This window comes from Haliotis cracherodii, unplaced genomic scaffold (assembly GCF_022045235.1).
Source record: "Haliotis cracherodii isolate W230 unplaced genomic scaffold, xgHalCrac1.p SCAF_1, whole genome shotgun sequence".
In the NCBI taxonomy this organism is placed as follows: Eukaryota; Metazoa; Mollusca; class Gastropoda; order Lepetellida; family Haliotidae; genus Haliotis; species Haliotis cracherodii.
The window spans coordinates 38,258,731-38,285,910 of record NW_027266264.1 but is presented as its reverse complement, the minus strand read 5'-3'; the positions used below and the strand labels follow the sequence as shown (position 1 = coordinate 38,285,910).

General features: G+C 44.0%; 1 protein-coding gene across 1 annotated transcript in view; it reads right to left on the bottom strand.

Moving 5' to 3' along the window:
* Positions 1 to 2,039: 2,039 nt before the first annotated feature.
* LOC139464256 (calcium/calmodulin-dependent protein kinase type IV-like) overlaps positions 2,040 to 27,180 on the bottom strand; it is a 30,005-nt gene continuing 4,864 nt past the window's right edge. The window contains exons 3-12 of the mRNA XM_071245781.1: positions 26,961 to 27,023; positions 23,457 to 23,539; positions 17,777 to 17,849; positions 17,175 to 17,213; positions 16,557 to 16,608; positions 13,879 to 13,953; positions 7,418 to 7,493; positions 6,244 to 6,361; positions 5,613 to 5,771; positions 2,040 to 3,444 (exon numbers count right to left, since the gene is read on the bottom strand). Coding sequence (XP_071101882.1) covers positions 3,274 to 3,444; positions 5,613 to 5,771; positions 6,244 to 6,361; positions 7,418 to 7,493; positions 13,879 to 13,953; positions 16,557 to 16,608; positions 17,175 to 17,213; positions 17,777 to 17,849; positions 23,457 to 23,539; positions 26,961 to 27,023 — 909 coding nt within the window. The 3' untranslated portion in view covers positions 2,040 to 3,273. The remainder of the gene's footprint in view (positions 3,445 to 5,612; positions 5,772 to 6,243; positions 6,362 to 7,417; positions 7,494 to 13,878; positions 13,954 to 16,556; positions 16,609 to 17,174; positions 17,214 to 17,776; positions 17,850 to 23,456; positions 23,540 to 26,960; positions 27,024 to 27,180) is intronic.

Below are 27,180 nucleotides of genomic sequence, written 5' to 3'. Positions count from 1 at the left end.
TGTCACAGCCCGACAGCCTCATTTTGGTGGAATACCCAGTGTCACAGATCCTTTCAACTCACAGCCTGGGTTTCCTGTGCCCTGATGACACACTGAGAATCATGTTCAGCCAACAACTTCCCAGCCATTACTCACAATAAATTTACAAAATGACTTCGGCATGTGCTAAGTTTTAAAAATATTACAACTACAACTCTAACGTAGAAACATTTATTTCAGAAAAAAAGTCTGTATTGACATTACTGTAAAGTTCCTGGAAAGAATGAACACACAGTAACTTAATAATGATCCTATCTGAAACACATACACCATTTTGAAAACCCTACCACACCACAATCCATCTCTCAATATGACACATAATATTCTCTGCTGGTTGTCATGGGTACATTTCAAGGATGTGAAACCTGAAATGATTGAAAAGCAAGGTCTATGAGTTGTGTTTTAGTTAAAGTGTATTATGTTTATTTGTTGTTTAATATTACATGCACACTCTGCAGTATTCCATGGTGCCGGTCAGTAAATAATCGAGTCTGGAGGAGACAATCCACATGACATGACATTCATCAACCAAGCCTGACCAATACGCTGGTTGCCATACATTATGTACCACTAGACATGCTAATTATTATAATAAAGTGTAAGGGGAATATACTTCTGTCACAACCTGAAATAATCTGGAAGCCTAAAACTCATATTCACACTGTGAAATAAATACTTTGAAAACATTCATACCAAGGTATGCATAATTGCATATATATATGTACACACAAATACATTTTATGTATGTATAACAAAAGATATGACATCATTTAGAAGCAATAGCTTTTCTCATGTTATCATGAACGGCAATTGTACAATGAATCTGAGTAAACACAGAATCAAATCTACATTGATAGTTTTTCATTTATTTACAATAAAAACCTCCCTCAATTATATATAGTATCATATGATTACACAGCTCAGCAGTAAACCAACACAATATTGTACAGCAAATTTCAGTGTTCAGTCATCAGCAGCTAGGGACATACACTGGTGGCGACACTTACATCAAGCAGCCAGCTACAAGGTAGCCCTGTGGTAGGTGACACTTACATCAAACAGCCAGCTACAAGGTAGCCCTGTGGTAAGCGACACTTACATCAAGCAGCCAGCTACAAGGTAGCCCTGTGGTAGGTGACACTTACATCAAGCAGCCAGCTACAAGGTAGCCCTGTGGTAGGTGACACTTACATCAAGCAGCCAGCTACAAGGTAGCCCTGTGGTAGGTGACACTTACATCAAGCAGCCAGCTACAAGGTAGCCCTGTGGTAGGTGACACTTACATCAAGCAGCCAGCTACAAGGTAGCCCTGTGGTAGGTGACACTTACATCAAGCAGCCAGCTACAAGGTAGCCTGTGGTAGGTGACACTTACATCAAGCAGCCAGCTAAAAGGTAGCCCTGTGGTAGGCGACACTTACATCAAGCAGCCAGCTACAAGGTAGCCCTGTGGTAGGTGACACTTACATCAAGCAGCCAGCTAAAAGGTAGCCCTGTGGTAGGCGACACTTACATCAAGCAGCCAGCTACAAGGTAGCCCTGTGGTAGGTGACACTTACATCAAGCAGCCAGCTAAAAGGTAGCCCTGTGGTAGGTGACACTTACATCAAGCAGCCAGCTACAAGGTAGCCCTGTGGTAGGTGACACTTACATCAAGCAGCCAGCTACAAGGTAGCCCTGTGGTAGGTGACACTTACATCAAGCAGCCAGCTACAAGGTAGCCCTGTGGTAGGTGACACTTACATCAAGCAGCCAGCGACAAGGTCACCCTGTGGTAGGTGATACTTACATCAAGCAGCCAGCTACAAGGTAGCCCTGTGGTAGGTGACACTTACATCAAGCAGCCAGCGACAAGGTAGCCCTGTGGTAGGTGACACTTACATCAAGCAGCCAGCTACAAGGTAGCCCTGTGGTAGGTGACACTTACATCAAGCAGCCAGCTACAAGGTAGCCCTGTGGTAGGTGATACTTACATCAAGCAGCCAGCTACAAGGTAGCCCTGTGGTAAGCGACACTTACATCAAGCAGCCAGCTACAAGATAGCCCTGTGGTAAGCGACACTTACATCAAGCAGCCAGCTACAAGGTAGCCCTGTGGTAGGCGACACTTACATCAAGCAGCCAGCGACAAGGTCATCAGGCAAGGTAGCCCTGTGGTAGGTGACAACCACATCACACACAGAAACCACCTGATGCCCATGGTTATGGTTGCATGAAAATTAAGACGTTATTTTTTAGAGGGAAGTGTCTAGTGAGTTGTTCCTCAGATGAAGCTGAGGTACGCAGATAAACACAGTGGCAGAACGATTGCATCCAAAAGTGGAAGAGATATGACGATCGGTATTGGGAGAAAAAGTACAGATGATAGACGTGAGGATTGTGAGAATATGTGGGAAATACCAAAGTTTACTCAACTGTTTGTAAAATGGACATAATGTTGAAATATCATTAAAGAAATACACAAATCATGTTTGTTTGCTTATCGTAAAATAAAACACAGTAGGGACAATAAACCTATTAGGTCTGTGGTCATGGTTTATTCTCCCTGCAGTGTTTTATTGTATGATAAACACCTCGTTGTTTATTTCTTGACTATAAAGATAATATTGTAGCGCACAAGTACTTCTTCAGCAATTGATAATAGAATATGCATCACATACTGCATGGGAAGACCAGTACATATTAAAGATAGGTGAAAACATACATGGTTCTAAACACTAGTAAGTAATATTTAAATACACCTGCGCATGATTTCTTAAATTAATATACCTGGAAAGAATCCTAAGATACAAATCACCATTACAAATCAACAGAGCAGAATATACTGGCATTGACTTCTGAAAGATCTCTTTCACAAAATGAAACACCTTATAAATGTAAAACAATGTTTTCCATACACATTTCTGTAGGTGACTGATCAACTGTGTATATCTGAATGTGTGAAATAGTAACAAACAGTCCAACATCAGATACTCCATCATTGGGAGCTTCTCAGAAGCCATCAGGTGCATTGAAGATCAGTATGTCTTTCCAAGATATCCTTCAATACCATGGGTTGCAAGTCACCATTTCATCATCTAACATCATTTTCACAATATCACAGATACTCAATGTTCATCGGTCAAAGAAAAATTGAAGATAAAATCCATTCAGGTACCGTCTTGTGACTGGTCAGTTAATAGCCAATCAATGTCACTGTCTTGTGATTGGTCAGTTGATTACCAATCAGCGGGGATTTAGCTCGCAGCAGCAGTGAGTTCACTTTGATCAATGACTTGTGCAGAGAGTTCACCAGCCTGTTCCACAACTGGGAATGGTTCTGCAAGACCTGCTAGGCCTTGACCATCAAATATATTAGTGATATTTCTGGTTGCCCTAGCAACAGCCATGACCGCCTCTGTTGCAGTCTGAAATAGTCATTTGAAACATGTAGACATCATAGAATTAATCAGTAAGACATCAACAACATAACATTGAAGTTCAGATTCTAGCTGAACTTAAAGTGGCAAGCATCACAGCATGAAATGAAAGTAGTTATAAAGATGGTTTAGGAAGGCAGATGGTCAACAGAAAAGGAAGACAGATGACCTAGTGACAAGGAAGACAGATTGTCTTCAGACAAGGAAGCAAGACAGATGGTCTACTGACTGGCAAGATAGATGGTCTACTGACTGGCAAGATAGATGGTATACTGACTGGCAAGACAGATCACATACTGCAAATCTCGAATCTAACACGAGTGTGAATTAAATTCGAAAAACGCGAGTGGTCTTTGTTTGCATTAATTAACTTCACAAGAAAATATTTGCTTGTTAAATATCTTTGCTACTACATGTTATACACCATTTGAAAGGTCTGATCCCATGGTTTATAAATATGAAAGTTATGTTTAACAAATTATTTAGATAATGCTTTACAACTTAATTAAGTTTGTTGTAAATAAAAAATGTAAGCTAACACGTTAATAACGTTCAGATGAAGGACCAAGAAATTGAAAAATTGACGTTTTTCGGCAAATATAAGATTTCATAAAATCCACTTATCTATTTTTGTTTTATTTTCATTTTTTTACATAAGTGGAAAATCATTTTAAAAAGAATTATAAATAGTATCTGTCATCAACCATTTCCCGATAACAGTGGCTGTCCGCTCAGTAACATGAAGAAATACCCCCGTTTTCGAGGCTTCGTATGAAAATACACATTTGTCAAAGACTGGCATATGAAACATCGCTAGAAAGCTTATTCCTTCATCTACTTGTTCGTATCTTCGCCTGGATTTTTTTCCTAGTTATACCAAGCAATTTCATTGGACAAAAAATAGTTTCTAATGATGCTTTCTAGCCGAAATCTGCTACAAGGTTCGTGATCAGTCAAATTTGAGCATGTGACCTAAGGCAGCCAGTCAAATTACAGCTATGGTACAGCCTTGTGTATACGATTAATTTCATTAGCTGACGAAAGATTTTTGTTAAACTGTGTTATTCTAAACGTTTTAAGCACAAAATCATGATATATATTAAAAATAAGGAACTTCATGAATGTATTGTGCTAGGTCAAGAGATGTGACAAAGATTTTTCATGCATATATTTCTGCATTAAAATCGTGTCCGAGCCGAGAATTCAAGGTGACGAGATGTCATTTGACTTACATTACACGCGATCACATGAAAAGATGGAAATAATAACTTCGATGTAAGTTTCACAACTTTTAGGTACATATTTGTTGGTTTTATTTATTACCTTGTATAATATATGTATAGATTTACTTGAAACGTCATTATTTTGCTCTTTGACATGTTTGATGTGGACCTGTTGTCGAAGTGTGTCCGAGAGTTTTATTTTCAATAACAATACGGGAAATGGTGAATAATTTTTTAATCTATCGATAAAAATAGGTAGATAGAAGGTCTACTGACAAGGTAGATAGAAGGTCTACTGACTAGGTAGATAGAGGGTCTTCTGACTAGGTAGATAGAGGGTCTACAGAGTAGGTAGATAGAAGGTCTACTGACTAGGTAGATAGAGGGTCTACTGAGTAGGTAGATAGAGGGTCTACTGAGTAGGTAGATAGAAGGTCTACTGATTAGGTAGAGGGTCTACAGACTAGGTAGATAGAAGGTCTACTGAGTAGGTAGATAGAGGGTCTACTGACTAGGTAGATAGAGGGTCTACTGACTAGGTAGCTAGAGGGTCTACAGACTAGGTAGATAGAGGGTCTACAGACTAAGTAGATAGTGGGTATACAGACTAGGTAGATAGAGGGTCTACTGACTAGGTAGATAGAGGGTCTACAGAGTAGGTAGATAGAAGGTCTACTCACTAGGTAGTAGAAGGTCTACTGAGTAGGTAGATAGATGTCTACTGAGTAGGTAGATAGAGGGTCTACAGACTAGGTAGATAGAGGGTCTACAGACTAGGTAGATAGAGGGTCTTCTGACTAGGAAGATTAGTACCACATCATAGTTTTTTCTTCTGCAATCTGCTACAAAACTGCTGATGCTGCATAAAGAAATCCCTCCATACTGTGACTGTCACGCTCTCTAGTTTCAGCCCAGAGAAGCATGCATGTGTACCTTAAGTTTCCTCCTGGCATTGAACTCCTTGATGTTGTCGAAAGTGGACTCCATGTGGTCCATACGAGCAGCCTTGCCCATCACCCACGGATGTTTAAGAGCTTCTGCAGCAGTCACACGCTTTTTAGGGTCCAGGTGCAGCATCTTTCGTACAAGGTCCTACAATAAATACACAAAGCAGGCTATATCATCACTACTCTATCTATATTCCATCTCTAGTGTACCAACATCAGTAAGAAGACCCAGTTCCAATTCCAGGGCAAAACCTAACGTGTGAAAGCATGTGATTCAATTACCATTTGTACATCTAAGCTCACATTTTGAGTTTAGGTTTCAGTGGATGTTAGTGTGAACAGAGTCCACGGTATTACAATGTAATAATATTGGGATAGCCTAACCACACCTGTATCAATGTGACTGTCCAAAACAATAAAGGTAAACATATATACACAAGTCAGAGGCCTGAATGCAAGGATATGTGGCAACATAATAGATATGTGTGAATTAGTCCCCCTAGTGCAATGTGGAACCAGCACTGTCACTTGAAGACAACCAGTTCTACCTTGGATCTCCTGACAACTGTGAACACCTGGCCAGTTTAGATGACGAGTCAAGTGTTAGCCAAGTTTACCTTAGCGTTCTCCGACACCTCGTCCCACCAGGGACAATCAAACTTGTAATCTGCCTTGATGATGCGCTTGTACATCTGACGGTCTGTGTCAGCACTGAATGGCTCGTAGCCACACAAACTGATGGACAGAAAGACATTATTAGGCAATGTAAAGGGAGACACTTCTTAAAATCATGAATAAACACAATCAACATGAATTAAAGGGAGTGATGTTAATATAGAATATAGAATACAATTTTATGAAACGAGTGAATAGTTGTGGCATCTGACGAGCGAAAGCGAGTCAGATACCACATCTATTCACAATTGGTTTTACATGGGAGCGAGTTTAGTATTTTATTTATAACTTGCCATTTATAACGTTTTTTTGATTATACTGTTGAGTATGAATAGGCTGACACCTACACGATCCATGGCATAGTCCAATCGAGTTTAACAGAATAATACTTCAAACACATCCAAAGTTAAAACGTATGAATTTAATACCATACGGTCCACCTTTAGAATTCACAAAATTATCGTAGGGCTAAGACTATCGCAACTCACATACTTTAACTTAGACTAAAGACTGTCATTGCGCTACAATACAATCGCCTTGTGGAACGGGCCTTGCACCTTAAAGTTTACAATAACATCACAATACCCAATGACGAAATTTGAGGAAGTTTGTTGCAAGATCCATCGGCGAAACAATGCCATGTGATGTCAGCCTAGCAACAAGGTTGCTGGGGTCATCGAGTGTGCACAAGCTCCTCTCAGTGATCTATCAATTCCACACGTAATGTTGTTGACTAAGCCAAGGGATGTTGAGAGCTTTCAATATTTGTTTGTGAAACGTATTCCGAGAGTACATAAGCACGCGTTTTGGTATTACACAATGTGTAATACAGCTATATGTTTATTAAATGGGTGATCTCTTCACAGGCAAGTAATAAACATTATTATCTTCCACATATGATTATTTTGCATGTGCAGTTGTGTTGGCAGAAATTCAGTAAAAACAGCTTATCATTTTCACAAAAGAAATATCTATTTAGGTCCAGGGGCCATCTTGTTACATGGTGTGCATATGTGTGACGTACAATATGTGTGTAACAGGACTTGCAATGTGTGACAGTGTGTACTGGTCTTGACCGTCATGAGCATGCCCCTTGAATGATGAGACAGGACTTACAGTATATATGTGATGACCCCCACACTCCACATGTCAATTGCCTGGGTGTACTTCCTTCCAAGGAGAACTTCTGGAGCTGGAAAATATAGAATAGAAACCTCTGCAAATCTAAACACTATTGTAATCTATGTCATTGAAAGTGTGTGTTGGTATACAGTGACAGTATCTGTGTGTGTTGGTATACAGTGACAGTATCTGTGTGTGTTGGTACAGTGACAGTATCTGTGTGTTGGTACACAGTGACAGTATCTGTGTGTTGGTACAGTGACAGTATCTGTGTGTGTTGGTACACAGTGACAGTATCTGTGTGTGTTGGTATACAGTGACAGTATCTGTGTGTGTTGGTACAGTGATAGTATCTGTGTGTGTTGGTACACAGTGACAGTGTCTGTGTGTGTTGGTACAGTGACAGTATCTGTGTGTTGGTACAGTGACAGTGTCTGTGTGTTGGTACAGTGACAGTATCTGTGTGTGTTGGTACAGTGATAGTATCTGTGTGTGTTGGTACACAGTGACAGTGTCTGTGTGTGTTGGTACAGTGACAGTATCTGTGTGTGTTGGTACAGTGACAGTATCTGTGTGTGTTGGTACAGTGACAGTATCTGTGTGTGTTGGTACAGTGACAGTATCTGTGTGTGTTGGTACAGTGACAGTGTCTGTGTGTGTTGGTACAGTGACAGCATCTGTGTGTGTTGGTACACAGTGACAGTGTCTGTGTGTGTTGGTACAGTGACAGTATCTGTGTGTGTTGGTACAGTGACAGTATCTGTGTGTGTTGGTACAGTGACAGTATCTGTGTGTGTTGGTACAGTGACAGTATCTCTGTGTGTTGGTACAGTGACAGTATCTGTGTGTTGGTACACAGTGACAGTATCTGTGTGTGTTGGTACAGTGACAGTATCTGTGTGTGTTGGTACAGTGACAGTGTCTGTGTGTGTTGGTACAGTGACAGTATCTGTGTGTGTTGGTACACAGTGACAGTGTCTGTGTGTGTTGGTACAGTGACAGTATATGTGTGTGTTGGTACAGTGACAGTATCAGTGTGTGTTGGTACAGTGACAGTATCTGTGTGTGTTGGTACAGTGACAGTGTCTGTGTGTGTTGGTACAGTGACAGTATCTGTGTGTGTTGGTACACAGTGACAGTATCTGTGTGTGTTGGTACAGTGACAGTATCTGGGTGTGTTGGTACACAGTGACAGCGTCTGTGTGTGTTGGTACAGTGACAGTATCTGTGTGTTGGTACAGTGACAGTATCTGTGTGTGTTGGTACAGTGACAGTATCTGTGTGTTGGTACAGTGACAGTATCTGTGTGTGTTGGTACAGTGACAGTATCTGTGTGTTGGTACAGTGACAGTATCTGTGTGTGTTGGTACAGTGACAGTATCTGTGTGTTGGTACAGTGACAGTATCTGTGTGTGTTGGTATACAGTGACAGTATCTGTGTGTGTTGGTACAGTGACAGTATCTGTGTGTTGGTACACAGTGACAGTATCTGTGTGTTGGTACACAGTGACAGTATCTGTGTGTGTTGGTACACAGTGACAGTATCTGTGTGTGTTGGTATACAGTGACAGTATCTGTGTGTGTTGGTACAGTGATAGTATCTGTGTGTGTTGGTACACAGTGACAGTGTCTGTGTGTGTTGGTACAGTGACAGTATCTGTGTGTTGGTACAGTGACAGTGTCTGTGTGTTGGTACAGTGACAGTATCTGTGTGTGTTGGTACAGTGATAGTATCTGTGTGTGTTGGTACACAGTGACAGTGTCTGTGTGTGTTGGTACAGTGACAGTATCTCTGTGTGTTGGTACAGTGACAGTATCTGTGTGTGTTGGTACAGTGACAGTATCTGTGTGTGTTGGTACAGTGACAGTATCTGTGTGTGTTGGTACAGTGACAGTGTCTGTGTGTGTTGGTACAGTGACAGCATCTGTGTGTGTTGGTACACAGTGACAGTGTCTGTGTGTGTTGGTACAGTGACAGTATCTGTGTGTGTTGGTACAGTGACAGTATCTGTGTGTGTTGGTACAGTGACAGTATCTGTGTGTGTTGGTACAGTGACAGTATCTCTGTGTGTTGGTACAGTGACAGTATCTGTGTGTTGGTACACAGTGACTGTATCTGTGTGTGTTGGTACAGTGACAGTATCTGTGTGTGTTTGTACAGTGACAGTGTCTGTGTGTGTTGGTACAGTGACAGTATCTGTGTGTGTTGGTACACAGTGACAGTGTCTGTGTGTGTTGGTACAGTGACAGTATATGTGTGTGTTGGTACAGTGACAGTATCAGTGTGTGTTGGTACAGTGACAGTATCTGTGTGTGTTGGTACAGTGACAGTGTCTGTGTGTGTTGGTACAGTGACAGTATCTGTGTGTGTTGGTACACAGTGACAGTATCTGTGTGTGTTGGTACAGTGACAGTATCTGGGTGTGTTGGTACACAGTGACAGCGTCTGTGTGTGTTGGTACAGTGACAGTATCTGTGTGTGTTGGTACAGTGACAGTATCTGTGTGTGTTGGTACAGTGACAGTATCAGTGTGTGTTGGTACAGTGACAGTATCTGGGTGTGTTGGTACACAGTGACAGCGTCTGTGTGTGTTGGTACAGTGACAGTATCTGGGTGTGTTGGTACAGTGACAGTGTCTGTGTGTGTTGGTACAGTGACAGTATCTGTGTGTGTTGGTACACAGTCACAGTATCTGTGTGTTGGTACAGTGACAGTATCTGTGTGTGTTGGTACAGTGACAGTATCTGTGTGTGTTGGTACACAGTGACAGTATCTGTGTGTGTTGGTACAGTGACAGTATCTGTGTGTGTTGGTACAGTGACAGTATCTGTGTGTGTTGGTACACAGTGACAGTGTCTGTGTGTGTTGGTACACAGTGACAGTATCTGTGTGTGTTGGTACACAGTGACAGTGTCTGTGTGTGTTGGTACAGTGACAGTATCTGTGTGTTGGTACAGTGACAGTATCTGTGTGTGTTGGTACAGTGACAGTATCTGTGTGTGTTGGTATACAGTGACAGTATCTGTGTGTTGGTACAGTGACAGTATCTGTGTGTGTTGGTACAGTGACAGTATCTGTGTGTGTTGGTACACAGTGACAGTGTCTGTGTGTGTTGGTACAGTGACAGTATATGTGTGTGTTGGTACACAGTGACAGCGTCTGTGTGTGTTGGTACAGTGACAGTATCTGTGTGTGTTGGTACACAGTCACAGTATCTGTGTGTTGGTACAGTGACAGTATCTGTGTGTGTTGGTACAGTGACAGTATCTGTGTGTGTTGGTACACAGTCACAGTATCTGTGTGTTGGTACAGTGACAGTATCAGTGTGTGTTGGTACAGTGACAGTATCTGTGTGTGTTGGTACACAGTGACAGTGTCTGTGTGTGTTGGTACAGTGACAGTATCTGTGTGTGTTGGTACACAGTGACAGCGTCTGTGTGTGTTGGTACAGTGACAGTATCTGTGTGTGTTGGTACACAGTCACAGTATCTGTGTGTTGGTACAGTGACAGTATCTGTGTGTGTTGGTACACAGTGACAGTATCTGTGTGTTGGTACATTGACAGTGTCTGTGTGTTTGTAGAGTGACAGTATATGTGTGTGTTGGTACATTGACAGTGTCTGTGTGTCGGTACAGTGACAGTATATGTGTGTGTTGAAACATTGACAGTGTCTGTGTGTGTTGGTACAGTGACAGTATCTGTGTGTGTTGGTACAGTGACAGTATCTGTGTGTGTTGGTACAGTGATAGTATCTGTGTGTGTTGGTACACAGTGACAGTATCTGTGTGTGTTTGTACAGTGACAGTATATGTGTGTGTTGGTACAGTGACAGTATCTGTGTGTGTTGGTACACAGTCACAGTATCTGTGTGTTGGTACAGTGACAGTGTCTGTGTGTGTTGGTACAGTGACAGTATCTGTGTGTGTTGGTACACAGACAGTATCTGTGTGTGTTGGTACACAGTGACAGTGTCTGTGTGTGTTGGTACAGTGACAGTATATGTGTGTGTTGGTACAGTGACAGTATCAGTGGGTGTTGGTACAGTGACAGTATCTGTGTGTGTTGGTACAGTGACAGTGTCTGTGTGTGTTGGTACAGTGACAGTATCTGTGTGTGTTGGTACACAGTGACAGTATCTGTGTGTGTTGGTACAGTGACAGTATCTGGGTGTGTTGGTACACAGTGACAGCGTCTGTGTGTGTTGGTACAGTGACAGTATCTGGGTGTGTTGGTACAGTGACAGTGTCTGTGTGTGTTGGTACAGTGACAGTATCTGTGTGTGTTGGTACACAGTCACAGTATCTGTGTGTTGGTACAGTGACAGTATCTGTGTGTGTTGGTACAGTGACAGTATCTGTGTGTGTTGGTACACAGTGACAGTATCTGTGTGTGTTGGTACAGTGACAGTATCTGTGTGTGTTGGTACAGTGACAGTATCTGTGTGTGTTGGTACACAGTGACAGTGTCTGTGTGTGTTGGTACACAGTGACAGTATCTGTGTGTGTTGGTACACAGTGACAGTGTCTGTGTGTGTTGGTACAGTGACAGTATCTGTGTGTGTTGGTACAGTGACAGTATCTGTGTGTTGGTACAGTGACAGTATCTGTGTGTGTTGGTACAGTGACAGTATCTGTGTGTGTTGGTATACAGTGACAGTATCTGTGTGTTGGTACAGTGACAGTATCTGTGTGTGTTGGTACAGTGACAGTATCTGTGTGTGTTGGTACACAGTGACAGTGTCTGTGTGTGTTGGTACAGTGACAGTATATGTGTGTGTTGGTACACAGTGACAGCGTCTGTGTGTGTTGGTACAGTGACAGTATCTGTGTGTGTTGGTACACAGTCACAGTATCTGTGTGTTGGTACAGTGACAGTATCTGTGTGTGTTGGTACAGTGACAGTATCTGTGTGTGTTGGTACACAGTCACAGTATCTGTGTGTTGGTACAGTGACAGTATCAGTGTGTGTTGGTACAGTGACAGTATCTGTGTGTGTTGGTACACAGTGACAGTATCTGTGTGTTGGTACAGTCACAGTATCTGTGTGTGTTGGTACACAGTGACAGTATCTGTGTGTTGGTACATTGACAGTGTCTGTGTGTTTGTAGAGTGACAGTATATGTGTGTGTTGGTACATTGACAGTGTCTGTGTGTCGGTACAGTGACAGTATATGTGTGTGTTGAAACATTGACAGTGTCTGTGTGTGTTGGTACAGTGACAGTATCTGTGTGTGTTGGTACAGTGACAGTATCTGTGTGTGTTGGTACAGTGATAGTATCTGTGTGTGTTGGTACACAGTGACAGTATCTGTGTGTGTTTGTACAGTGACAGTATCTGTGTGTGTTGGTACAGTGACAGTATCTGTGTGTGTTGGTACACAGTCACAGTATCTGTGTGTTGGTACAGTGACAGTGTCTGTGTGTGTTGGTACAGTGACAGTATCTGTGTGTGTTGGTACACAGTCACAGTATCTGTGTGTTGGTACATTGACAGTGTCTGTGTGTTTGTAGAGTGACAGTATCTGTGTGTGTTGGTACAGAGACAGTATATGTGTGTGTTGGTACATTGACAGTGTCTGTGTGTCGGTACAGTGACAGTATATGTGTGTGTTGAAACATTGACAGTGTCTGTGTGTGTTGGTACAGTGACAGTATCTGTGTGTGTTGGTACAGTGACAGTATCTGTGTGTGTTGGTACAGTGACAGTATCTGTGTGTGTTGGTACAGTGACAGTATCTGTGTGTGTTGGTACAGTGACAGTATCTGTGTGTGTTGGTACACAGTGACAGCGTCTGTGTGTGTTGGTACAGTGACAGTGTCTGTGTGTGTTGGTACAGTGACAGTATCTGTGTGTGTTTGTACAGTGACAGTATCTGTGTGTGTTGGTACAGTGACAGTATCTGTGTGTGTTGGTACACAGTGACAGTATCTGTGTGTGTTGGTACAGTGACAGTATCTGTGTGTGTTGGTACAGTGACAGTATCAGTGTGTGTTGGTACAGTGACAGTATCTGTGTGTGTTGGTACACAGTGACAGTGTCTGTGTGTGTTGGTACAGTGACAGTATCTGTGTGTGTTGGTACAGTGACAGTATCTGTGTGTGTTGGTACACAGTGACAGTATCTGTGTGTGTCGGTACAGTGACAGTATCTGTGTGTGACGGTACAGTGACAGTATCTGTGTGTTGGTACAGTGACAGTATCTGTGTGTGTCGGTACAGTGACAGTATCTGTGTGTTGGTACAGTGACAGTATCTGTGTGTTGGTACAGTGACAGTGTCTGTGTGTTGGTACAATGACAGTTTATGTGTGTTGGTAGAGTGACAGTATCTGTGTGTGTTGGTACACAGTGACAGTATCTGTGTGTGTTGGTACAGTGACAGTATCTGTGTGTGTTGGTACAGTGACAGTATCTGTGTGTTGGTACAGTGACAGTATAAAAATATCCAATCTTACCACAATATCCAGGTGTGCCACAAACTGTTGTCATGGTAACTTCTGGTCCTATTATTTTTGACAGCCCAAAATCAGCTGCAATTAAACATTGAAAACATCTTGCTTAATACTTCTTAAGAAATTGTCTGCCACAAAATTACATTGTTGCAAGATGTTTTTCAGAAATAAATTTGAGTATCACAGTTTTAATTAAAAATATATCTGGTATTGCTAATATCAAATGGGTAGTCCCTAGAGCAATAACCTTTAGTACCCAGTCTCTGGACATGTTTATTAATAACGTAAAAAATGAGCATTTTTGATTAAACCAGTGTTTTTATACTTACCTGAATCTACACAGTGCTTTAGCTTCCCTATCTTATACAAACAGACAGTACTGGAATGAAGAGACAGTTAAAACAGACTACAGCCCATTCCTCAGCATCCAAGAGTTATCCCCCTTGGTCCCTTGTCCCTCATATTCATCACTGTATGACAGCAGCGTCAGGTGAGTATAAAAACATTGCATTTAATCAGAAATGCTCATGTTTTACCTTACCTGACGCTACACAGTACTTTATTCTACTGACATGGAAAACGGGCTTACATTGAGAAGTGCCAGGCATGCTGAAGAAGCACAACAAAACCATTCGGCAAGAAACCAAGCAGGCGAAAGCAAGGCTGAGGCTCCCGGTATGGCCAGCAAAGGGATAGGACACAGGTCAAGCCCTCTCAGATCAGGCCGCTGGTCAAACCAGACCCCGCTCACACCCAGGGCATGAAGATCGCAAACCCTGGCTGCTGTCTCCAGGGCCAGGAGAAAGCAAGTCTTAAGGTGAGATCTTCAAATGAGCCAGATGCAAGCGGCTCATATGGGGCCTGGCGTAAGTCGCAAAACAACACTGAGATCCCAAGCTGGGGGGTTGGAACTTCTTAGTCTGGTCCTCCAGTCAAACACCTCGGACCATGGCAAATAGGACAGGGGCTGATGACAGCCGGGAACCACTTGCGATCTTCAGGGCAGAATTGAGTGCAATAAGATAGGTCGCAATTGTGGAACCAGCCAGGTGACAGGACTGGTGAAGAAAAACCAAAAAGTCACCCATGTGGGGGATGGTCGCCTCCACAGGAACAATGTGCCTGGACAAGCAGAAGGCCTGGAACAAACGCACCTTCTCATCATACAGGGAACGAGTGGAGGAGCGATGAGCTCGGGACAGCCTCCGCAGCATGAGCCGAAAACCCTTTAGCGTCAAATAACATAATAAATAATAGGAGCCAAGGGGGATAACTAGTGGATGCTGAGGCATGGGCTGTAGTCTGTTTCAACTGTCTCTTCGTTCCTGTACTGTCTGTTTGTATAGGGTAGGGAAGCGGAAGCACTGTGTAGCATCAGGAAAGGTAAAACACTAAATATAAATCATGTTTAATACTTAATACAGTTTGTTATTAAAAAAATTAGTTCAGCAGTTTTTTGTCCCTATTTCTAATTAATCTTAAACATAGGTAGTATTTGTTTCGATTTTCAATATCTGTGACCTCTTTTCGGAATGTTCTATGACCTGTTTACCCATGTATAATGACACGTACAAAAGGAGTTCTGTTTTCAAAGAATTCTTGTCACCATGGTAAATGGAGATAAAAGTTCTGTTTTGAAATTTGAGGTAGTCCAACTGTAGATTAAACACTTCATGTTTATCCATTTGAAACCTTGCGCTAAAACACTTGGTTCCAAATTGAAAATTCAGGTATCTAATCTAGAATTACACTAAATCAAATATCACAATCTATTGTACCCATGCTCTGCACGTGTTTATTAATGTATTTAACAACCTATTGCACCTATACTCTGCACGTGTTTATTAATGTATTTAACAACCTATTGCACCCACACTCTGCACATGTTTATTTATGTTTTTAACAACCTATTGCACCCATGCTCTGCACGTTTATTAATGTATTTAACAACCTATTGCACCCACACTCTGCACATGTTTATTTATGTTTTTAACAACCTATTGCACCCATGCTCTGCACATGTTTATTAATGTATTTAACAACCTATTGTACCCATGCTCTGCACATGTTTATTAATGTATTTAACAACCTATTGCACCCATGCTCTGCACGTTTATTAATGTATTTAACAACCTATTGCACCCACACTCTGCACATGTTTATTTATGTTTTTAACAACCTATTGCACCCATGCTCTGCACGTTTATTAATGTATTTAACAACCTATTGCACCCATGCTCTGCACATGTTTATTAATGTATTTAACAACCTATTGTACCCATGCTCTGCACGTTTATTAATGTATTTAACAACCTATTGCACCCACACTCTGCACATGTTTATTTATGTTTTTAACAACCTATTGCACCCATGCTCTGCACGTTTATTAATGTATTTAACAACCTATTGTACCCATGCTCTGCACATGTTTATTAATGTATTTAACAACCTATTGCACCCATGCTCTGCAAGTGTTTATTAATGTATTTAACAACCTATTGCACCCATGCTCTACGCATGTTTATTTTTGTTTTTAACAACCTATTGCACCCATGCTCTGCACATGTTTATTAATGTATTTAACAACCTATTGCACCCATGCTCTGCACATGTTTATTAATGTACTGTCCCCATACTCGGGATATGTTTATTGATAAACACAACAACCAATTGTAACTTGCCTATTTTCAGCTTTGATTCAGGAGCCAAATTTTCATACAACATGTTTTCTGGCTGAAAATATAAGCATAAGAGTTACATGGAGATTCAGGAAGTGTTCTCCATTTTCGGATTTCACAAGGTACTATCCAGAAAGTAGAGGGCATTCCTTATAATGCATTACTTGCTAAGCCCAATACAAAAGCAAATTGTTGTAAAAGTTGCCACTCTGCATAAAGACCAGATAAAATCTACACAGATGGTCAGTTTAGAAGAACCTTATAATGTGCGAATCAACCTTGAGCCTTCTATATTCTTGATACGATCTAGGGAGGTTGGTAGAATAGGTGACTATGTAGGAGCCAACTAACGGGATCGGGTGGTCAGACTCACTGACTTGGTTGATGCATGTCATCCAATCCCAATTGCGTGGATCGATGCTCATGATGTCAATCACTGGATTGTCTGGTCCAGACTCGATTATTTACACACCTCTATCTTGTAGCTGGAATATTGCAGAGTGCAGCATTAAACCCTCTACCCTCCCACTGGCCCTTCCACATTTCCTCCAGTGAGGCTGTCTACCCTACCCAAGGTCTTCCCCCAAGGACGGCTCTCTATAGAACAACAAGTTGACATACCTTCAAGTCTCGGTGTACCACACCATTTTTATGCAGGTACTGAAACAGATAAGGGAACTAGGTTACTCAGAAAATCTTGGGTCATTTTGCTCCAACAACTGTTTGACAAAGTGAAGACAGTTAAGGACTGGTAATTTACTATGGGTGAGTGAGTGGTGTGTTTGGGATTGGTCTTAGGACTGTGTTGTTACTTTGCTGACCCCCACTCCCCCTACTTTATGCAACATTTTTCCATGACAACCCCCGACCTATTCTACATTAGCAGTCCCTAAATAATGTTCAAACTGAAAAAATGAAAATGTCAATTTTTCATGACTCTTCCCCCCTCCAGTAATTGTGATAAATTTTAGGAACCCTCTTTCGCTATCATTATTTTCATGACCCCCCTCCCAATAATCTCATCCCCTCAACTACAATACATTACCAGTCCCTAAGGTAATCACTATGGTACTTAAACAAAAACATAGTATTTGTGTACACAAATTCTCCAATGTCATATTACCATTGTAACATTAAGCAAACTAAAGTCACTGAAACAAGCAAGTGCCCTGATATAGTGTATACAGTCTGTATTGCTGGTGATGTCCACCTGGTGTACTTACATCAACTGCAGTCAGCATGTCCCTCACTGCCTTGGCTGCATCTTTCTCACTGTAGAAGCCCCGAGACACAATTCTGAAACATCATTACAGCAATTTTATTCTTCACATTCGACATTTACTTCTGAAGCAAAGATGATCAACTTCACCTCCCCTTACACCTCCCTCACTCCTGTCTCTCTACACAAGCAGCCCCCACCAGGTGAGCACAAACACCTCCCTCATTCCTGTCTCTCTACACAGGTGGCCCCCATCAGGTGAGCACAAACACCTCCCTCACTCCTGTCTCTCTACACAGGTGGCCCCCATCAGGTGAGCACAAACACCTCCCTCACTCCTGTCTCTCTACACAGGTGGCCCTCATCAGGTGAGCACAAACACCCCCCTCACTCCTGTCTCTACACAGGTGGCCCCCATCAGGTGAGCACAAACACCTCCCTCACTCCTGTCTCTCTACACAGGTGGCCCCCATCAGGTGAGCACAAACACCTCCCTCCTGTCTCTCTACACAAGCAGCCCCCATCAGGTGAGCACAAACACCTCCCTCACTCCTGTCTCTCTACAAAGGTGGCCCCCATCAGGTGAGCACAAACACCTCCCTCACTCCTGTCTCTCTACACAAGCAGCCCCCATCAGGTGAGCACAAACACCTCCCTCACTCCAGTCTCTCTACACAGGTGGCCCCCATCAGGTGAGCACAAACACCTCCCTCACTCCTGTCTCTCTACACAGGTGGCCCCCATCAGGTGAGCACAAACACCCCCTTCACTCCTGTCTCTCTACACAGGTGGCCCCCATCAGGTGAGCACAAACACCTCCCTCACTCCTGTCTCTCTACACAGGTGGCCCCCATCAGGTGAGTACAAACACCTCCCTCACTCCTGTCTCTCTACACAGGTGGCCCCCATCAGGTGAGCACAAACACCTCCCTCACTCCTGTCTCTACACAGGTGGCCCCCATCAGGTGAGCACAAACACCCCCCTCACTCCTGTCTCTACACAGGTGGCCCCCATCAGGTGAGCACAAACACCCCCCTCACTCCTGTCTCTACACAGGTGGCCTCCATCAGGTGAGCACAAACACCTCCCTCCCTCCTGTCTCTCTACACAGGTGGCCCCCATCAGGTGAGTACAAACACCTCCCTCACTCCTGTCTCTCTACACAAGCAGCCCCCATCAGGTGAGTACAAACACCTCCCTCCCTCATGTCTCTCTACACAGGTGGCCCCCATCAGGTGAGCACAAACACCCCCCTCACTCCTGTCTCTCTACACAGGTGGCCCCCATCAGGTGAGCACAAACACCTCCCTCCTGTCTCTCTACACAGGTGGCCCCCATCAGGTGAGCACAAACACCTCCCTCCCTCCTGTCTCTCTACACAGGTGGCCCCCACCAGGTGAGTACAAACACCTCCCTCACTCCTGTCTCTCTACACAAGCAGCCCCCATCAGGTGAGCACAAACACCTCCCTCACTCCTGTCTCTCTACACAAGCAGCCCCCATCAGGTGAGCACAAACACCTCCCTCACTCCAGTCTCTCTACACAGGTGGCCCCCATCAGGTGAGCACAAACACCTCCCTCACTCCTGTCTCTCTACACAGGTGGCCCCCATCAGGTGAGCACAAACACCCCCTTCACTCCTGTCTCTACACAGGTGGCCTCCATCAGGTGAGCACAAACACCTCCCTCACTCCTGTCTCTCTACACAGGTGGCCCCCATCAGGTGAGTACAAACACCTCCCTCACTCCTGTCTCTCTACACAAGCAGCCCCCATCAGGTGAGTACAAACACCTCCCTCACTCCTGTCTCTCTACACAGGTGGCCCCCATCAGGTGAGCACAAACACCCCCCTCACTCCTGTCTCTACACAGGTTACCCCCATCAGGTGAGCACAAACACCTCCCTCACTCCTGTCTCTACACAGGTGGCCCCCATCAGGTGAGCACAAACACCTCCCTCACTCCTGTCTCTCTACACAGGTGGCCCCCATCAGGTGAGCACAAACACCCCCTTCACTCCTGTCTCTCTACACAGGTGGCCCCCATCAGGTGAGCACAAACACCTCCCTCACTCCTGTCTCTCTACACAGGTTGCCCCCATCAGGTGAGTACAAACACCTCCCTCACTCCTGTCTCTCTACACAGGTGGCCCCCATCAGGTGAGCACAAACACCCCCCTCACTCCTGTCTCTACACAGGTGGCCTCCATCAGGTGAGCACAAACACCTCCCTCACTCCTGTCTCTACACAGGTGGCCCCCATCAGGTGAGCACAAACACCCCCCTCACTCCTGTCTCTACACAGGTGGCCTCCATCAGGTGAGCACAAACACCTCCCTCCCTCCTGTCTCTCTACACAGGTGGCCCCCATCAGGTGAGTACAAACACCTCCCTCACTCCTGTCTCTCTACACAAGCAGCCCCCATCAGGTGAGTACAAACACCTCCCTCCCTCCTGTCTCTCTACACAGGTGGCCCCCATCAGGTGAGCACAAACACCCCCCTCACTCCTGTCTCTACACAGGTTACCCCCATCAGGTGAGCACAAACACCCCCCTCACTCCTGTCTCTCTACACAGGTGGCCCCCATCAGGTGAGCACAAACACCTCCCTCCTGTCTCTCTACACAGGTGGCCCCCATAAGGTGAGCACAAACACCTCCCTCACTCCTGCCTCTACACAGGTGGCCCCCATCAGGTGAGCACGAACACCTCCCTCCCTCCTGTCTCTCTACACAGGTGGCCCCCACCAGGTGAGTACAAACACCTCCCTCACTCCTGTCTCTCTACACAAGCAGCCCCCATCAGGTGAGCACAAACACCCCCCTCACTCCTGTCTCTACACAGGTGGCCCCAATCAGGTGAGCACAAACACCTCCCTCACTCCTGTCTCTCTACACAAGCAGCCCCCATCAGGTGAGCACAAACACCTCCCTCACTCCAGTCTCTCTACACAGGTGGCCCCCATCAGGTGAGCACAAACACCTCCCTCACTCTTGTCTCTCTACACAGGTGGCCCCCATCAGGTGAGCACAAACACCTCCCTCCTGTCTCTCTACACAGGTGGCCCCATCAGGTGAGCAGAAACACCTCCCTCACTCCTGTCTCTACACAGGTGGCCTCCATCAGGTGAGCACAAACACCTCCCTCACTCCTGTCTCTCTACACAGGTGGCCCCCATCAGGTGAGTACAAACACCTCCCTCACTCCTGTCTCTCTACACAAGCAGCCCCCATCAGGTGAGTACAAACACCTCCCTCACTCCTGTCTCTCTACACAGGTGGCCCCCATCAGGTGAGCACAAACACCCCCCTCACTCCTGTCTCTACACAGGTTACCCCCATCAGGTGAGCACAAACACCTCCCTCACTCCTGTCTCTACACAGGTGGCCCCCATCAGGTGAGCACAAACACCTCCCTCACTCCTGTCTCTCTACACAAGCAGCCCCCATCAGGTGAGTACAAACACCCCCCTCACTCCTGTCTCTCTACACAGGTGGCCCCCATCAGGTGAGCACAAACACCTCCCTCCTGTCTCTCTACACAGGTGGCCCCCATCAGGTGAGTACAAACACCTCCCTCACTCCTGTCTCTCTACACAAGCAGCCCCCATCAGGTGAGCACAAACACCTCCCTCACTCCTGTCTCTCTACACAAGCAGCCCCCATCAGGTGAGCACAAACACCCCCCTCACTCCTGTCTCTACACAGGTGGCCCCCATCAGGTGAGCACAAACACCTCCCTCACTCCTGTCTCTCTACACAAGCAGCCCCCATCAGGTGAGCACAAACACCTCCCTCACTCCAGTCTCTCTACACAGGTTACCCCCATCAGGTGAACACAAACACCTCCCTCCCTCCTGTCTCTCTACACAGGTGGCCCCCATCAGGTGAGCACAAACACCTCCCTCCCTCCTGTCTCTCTACACTGGTGGCCCCCATCAGGTGAGCACAAACACCTCCCTCCCTCCTGTCTCTCTACACAGGTGGCCCCCATCAGGTGAGTACAAACACCTCCCTCACTCCTGTCTCTCTACACAAGCAGCCCCCATCAGGTGAGTACAAACACCCCCCTCACTCCTGTCTCTACACAGGTGGCCCCCATCAGGTGAGTACAAACACCTCCCTCACTCCTGTCTCTCTACACAAGCAGCCCCCATCAGGTGAGTACAAACACCTCCCTCACTCCTGTCTCTACACAGGTGGCCCCCATCAGGTGAGCACAAACACCTCCCTCACTCCTGTCTCTCTACACAAGCAGCCCCCATCAGGTGAGCACAAACACCTCCCTCACTCCAGTCTCTCTACACAGGTTACCCCCATCAGGTGAACACAAACACCTCCCTCACTCCTGTCTCTCTACACAAGCAGCCCCCATCAGGTGAGCACAAACACCTCCCTCCTGTCTCTCTACACAGGTGGCCCCCATCAGGTGAGTACAAACACCTCCCTCACTCCTGTCTCTCTACACAGGTGCCTACATCAGGTGAGCACAAACACCTCCCTCCTGTCTCTCTACACAGGTGCCTCCATCAGGTGAGCACAAACACCTCCCTCCTGTCTCTCTACACAGGTTACCCCCATCAGGTGAGCACAAACACCCCCCTCACTCCTGTCTCTCTACACAGGTGGCCCCCATCAGGTGAGCACAAACACCTCCCTCACTCCTGTCTCTACACAGGTGGCCCCCATCAGATGAGCACAAACACCTCCCTCACTCCTGTCTCTCTACACAGGTGGCCCCCATCAGGTGAGCACAAACACTCCCGTCACTCCTGTCTCTCTACACAGGTGGCCCCCATCAGGTGAGTAAAAACACCTCCCTCCTGTCTCTCTACACAGGTGGCCCCCATAAGGTGAGCACAAACACCTCCCTCCTGTCTCTCTACACAGGTGGCCCCCATCAGGTGAGTACAAACACCTCCCTCACTCCTGTCTCTCTACACAAGCAGCCCCCATCAGGTGAGTACAAACACCTCCCTCACTCCTGTCTCTCTACACAGGTGGCCCCCATCAGGTGAGCACAAACACCCCCCTCATTCCTGTCTCTACACAGGTGCCTCCATGAGGTGAGCACAAACACCTCCCTCCCTCCTGTCTCTCTACACAGGAGGCCCCCATCAGGTGAGTACAAACACCTCCCTCACTCCTGTCTCTCTACACAAGCAGCCCCCATCAGGTGAGTACAAACACCTCCCTCACTCCGGTCTCTCTACACAGGTGGCCCCCATCAGGTGAGCACAAACACCTCCCTCCCTCCTGTCTCTCTACACAAGCAGCCCCCATCAGGTGAGTACAAACACCTCCCTCACTCCGGTCTCTCTACACAGGTTACCCCCATCAGGTGAGCACAAACACCTCCCTCCCTCCTGTCTCTCTACACAGGTTACCCCCATCAGGTGAGCACAAACACCTCCCTCACTTCTGTCTCTACACAGGTGGCCCCCATCAGGTGAGCACAAACACCTCCCTCACTCCCGTCTCTCTACACAGGTGGCCCCCATCATGTGAGCACAAACACCTCCCTCACTCCTGTCTCTCTACACAGGTGGGCCCCATCAGGTGAGCACAAACACCTCCCTCACTCCTGTCTCTCTACACAAGCAGCCCCCATCAGGTGAGTACAAACACCTCCCTCCCTCCTGTCTCTCTACACAGGTGGCCCCCATCAGGTGAGCAGGGTTACCTGTCAAACAGCTCCCCTCCGGTCACCAGCTCCAGCACCAGTGTAATGTCTGTCCGGGTCTCGTAGATCTCTTTAAGTCTAATCTTAACACAAAAACAGAAACTTGTCTTCATTTTCAAACATCAAATGTATGGTGCTTTCAGTCAAAGTAACATAGAGTATCTCACTTACTTTACAGAATGAATAAAGGTTAAGTTGCCAAAAGTGTCTTACAACCATGGGTATTCCAGACTTAAACTTTCCATTCAACTAAACAAGAATTAATCCTGAATTTACTCTTTGGTGCTTTCCAATGATTGAAACTGAGTTTTTCTTGATTTACGAATCAAGAATGTAGTTCATGCAATCATTAGTGCCTAAATGATTAGTTATTAATTCTGAATCAGCACTATTTTGCAGCTGTTCATAACATAACAAGACACTAACTAACAGTCTCAAACTGTGAGTTACATAAGAGATAAGCATACTGTATTTTCAATGTAGAGCTAGATTACCTTTAGATTTAATTGTGCCAAGTTCAATTTGGAAGCATACAAGCAGCATGAGGTTTCAAACATTAAATAAAGCACAGTTAAATTCACAGGCAACATGTGTATCTCTGTTACACTAGGAACTAAATATTGATGCTGAGTAAAGTTGAGTCCAATGTTTGAGCAAATTGTCAAACTGATTTAACTCTTTCACCACCAGTCAACCAGAAGCGTTTACTGCTGTGACACTGAGTTCCCAGAGACTCTTGAGTGATAGAGGAAGCCAACATTTATCAAAGAAAATATCTGCTTGTAAAACATCGTTGCTACTACATGTTATATGCCATTTGAAAGGTCTAATCCTATTGTTTATAAATATGAAAGTAATGTTTAACACATTATTTAAATAATGCATATAAAACTTCATTAAGTTTGTTGTAAATAAAAAAATGTAAGCTAACACATTCATATCATCCAGATTAAGGACCAAGTACCGTATTTTCTTGAGTATAGTGCGCACCCATGTATAATGCGCACACCCTCTAGCGGGTTCAATATTTTGGAAAAAAAGAAATTTGAATATAATGCACAGAAAAAAATTACCCTGTACCCCTTCAGCGAAGTCCGGCAAACGAACGGGTGATGGGAAACTTTGACAGTACAAATTCAAAATTTGAGATAAAAAATCACCAGACATGTTGATTTACCGTTTAAATTGTATTTTTTTTGGTTCAGCTAGGCATTGTTTTATATCCAGGGATTAAGATTACCTTGTGTATTTTCTCGTAAACTAAACCGGACACGGCAATCAGCTGTACACACGTTTTCATGGAATCTACAGGTGATATAACTTTACAGTATTTTAATGCAAGGACCGGCAAAAGTTGTATCTGAAACTATTTTTTTATCAGGAATAATATATTCCAATATCTTGTTAATTTAGATGCAGCTTTTACTGAACATATTTAAAATAATAATAACCCTAAGCGAAGCAGCTGATCGCTATTGCCGGGTATTATTTTTTACATGGAACCAGTCTGACCAGTCACCGTCAAGGCTCCCGTGCACGTGATCGCGTGATCGCGAGAATTACGTGTTGACATAGAATCGTCCAACAAAAACAAATATGACTTTTAACGAATTTATGATACATGTATCCATTCTCTGTCAACTAAAGTTTGTTTCATGGCGTCAATAGCGGTAATCTGACCGTGGTTGCTGTTAATAATGATGAGCTGTGCGATCTTCCGATCGCTTCACACACGATTTTGCCTAAATTAATTAAAACAATATTCAAAGGAATTTTGAATACAATTAATGAAATAAGTTACAAACATAAGTCCAGATATACAAAGAACACTTTTTATAGCCAGACAGTGTAATAACATGAATAATTTGCGAACTTCAGTATGGATTTGTTGACATGTCACGTGGTGTCACGTGCTCACGGTAAGGTCTTTCCATGGTGGAAAAAACATCAAAACTCATTAATTTGTGTATAATGCGCACCCCCTTCTACACAGCTGTGTTTTTTGGAAAAAAAGTGTGCACTCTACTCAAGAAAATACGGTTAGCGAAAATTTGACAATTATTGGCAAATATAAGATTTTTTTATTTTCATTTTTAATGTAATTGGAAAATTATTTTAAAAAGAATCATAAATACTCGTAGATATAGCTATCTGTTTTCACCCATTTCCCATTAACAGCGGCTGTCTGCTCAGTAACATGAAGAAATACCTCCGTTTGCGAGGCTTTGTATGAATAACAAGTTTGTCGAAGACTGACATATGACACATCGTTAGAGAGCATGCTTGTAACATCGCCTGGAGTCTTTTCGTAGAGGGGTGGTCGGGTAGCCTAGTGGTTAAAGCGTTCGCTCGTCACGCTGAAGACCAGGGTTCGATTCCCGACATGGATACAATGTGTTAAGCCCATTTCTGGTGTCCCCAGCCGTGATATTGCTGGAATATTGCTAAAAGCGGCGTAAAACCATACTCACTCACTCACTTTTCGTAGCTATATTATACAATTTCATTGCATCAAAATTGGTTTTTAATGACGCTTTCTTGCCGAAATCTGCTACAATTGATTGGTGAAATTTGAGCATTTGACCTCAGGCAGCCAATCAAATTACTTGTGTATGATGAATTTCAGATTTTGGCAAATGTTTTTTGTTAAATCGTCTTATTCTGAACGTTTTAAGCAGGAAATTGCATAAAGATATGGAGCTTCGTGGATGTATCGTGCTAGGTTACGAGCTGTGACAAAGATTTTTCATGCATATATTTTGGCATTAAACATCAAGTCAAGTATTTGAGGCAACGAAAGCCAAGATGTCATTTGCCTAACATATGTGTCTGAGAATTTTATTTTCAATAATATTGCGGGTAATAGTGAATAATCTTTTAATCTATCAATAATAAATAATAAATTGAAATGGAATATGCATTTCAGAAATTGTGAAATGTGATAGATTTAAAAAATGAATGGTATTGTAGGTTCATAAAAATATATACTATTTTGACATGACTACGGTTTGGCAAGTCTACCGGCCTACAGTGTCTGGGGACTCAAGGCTTCTTGGACGGCCTACCGGCCTACGGTGTTGAAAGAGTTAAGGCAACACTGTTCATGTAAGTATGGAAACGCACATGCTCAAACATTGTTATCTATATGGCATAGTACTTTACTCGCATAGATGATGAGCTTTGAAAGTATGCAGCAGAACTTCTTCATAAGCCAACATGAAGTAGGCCTACGAAAGAAAATTCAGCAAATCTTGCAAGATTTAGATCTACACCACACTCTTTATTTTGACAACAAACTTTTCATTGTGACACACAGTTTATGTCACAGTAGGATATAGAAAGAGCTAATTTCTCTGTTATTTTGCAACCTTTAATTGTACATGTTATTATTTAGAATGCCAACATATTCCAGTTTTCTGGTGTCTCCTGGTGGCGCCCGGAGGGTTAGGTGAGAGGCTATGATATTGATGACACATTTGTATAAACCATATGCACTATACTTACAATATTGGGATGACTTAATTTCAACAGGATTCCTATCTCTGTGCGCACAACTTTTTTATCTACCTGAAAATATACAAATACAAAATTTGGATTAACTTAAAGGCCACAAAATATGTATTATCTTTGCAAATGTTATTAAATTAAGAATGTATCTATTTGTTGCAACTTCGAAAAGCTTGGAATGTGAGTCCATGTGTGTCATGTTGGATAGCATTGTCTG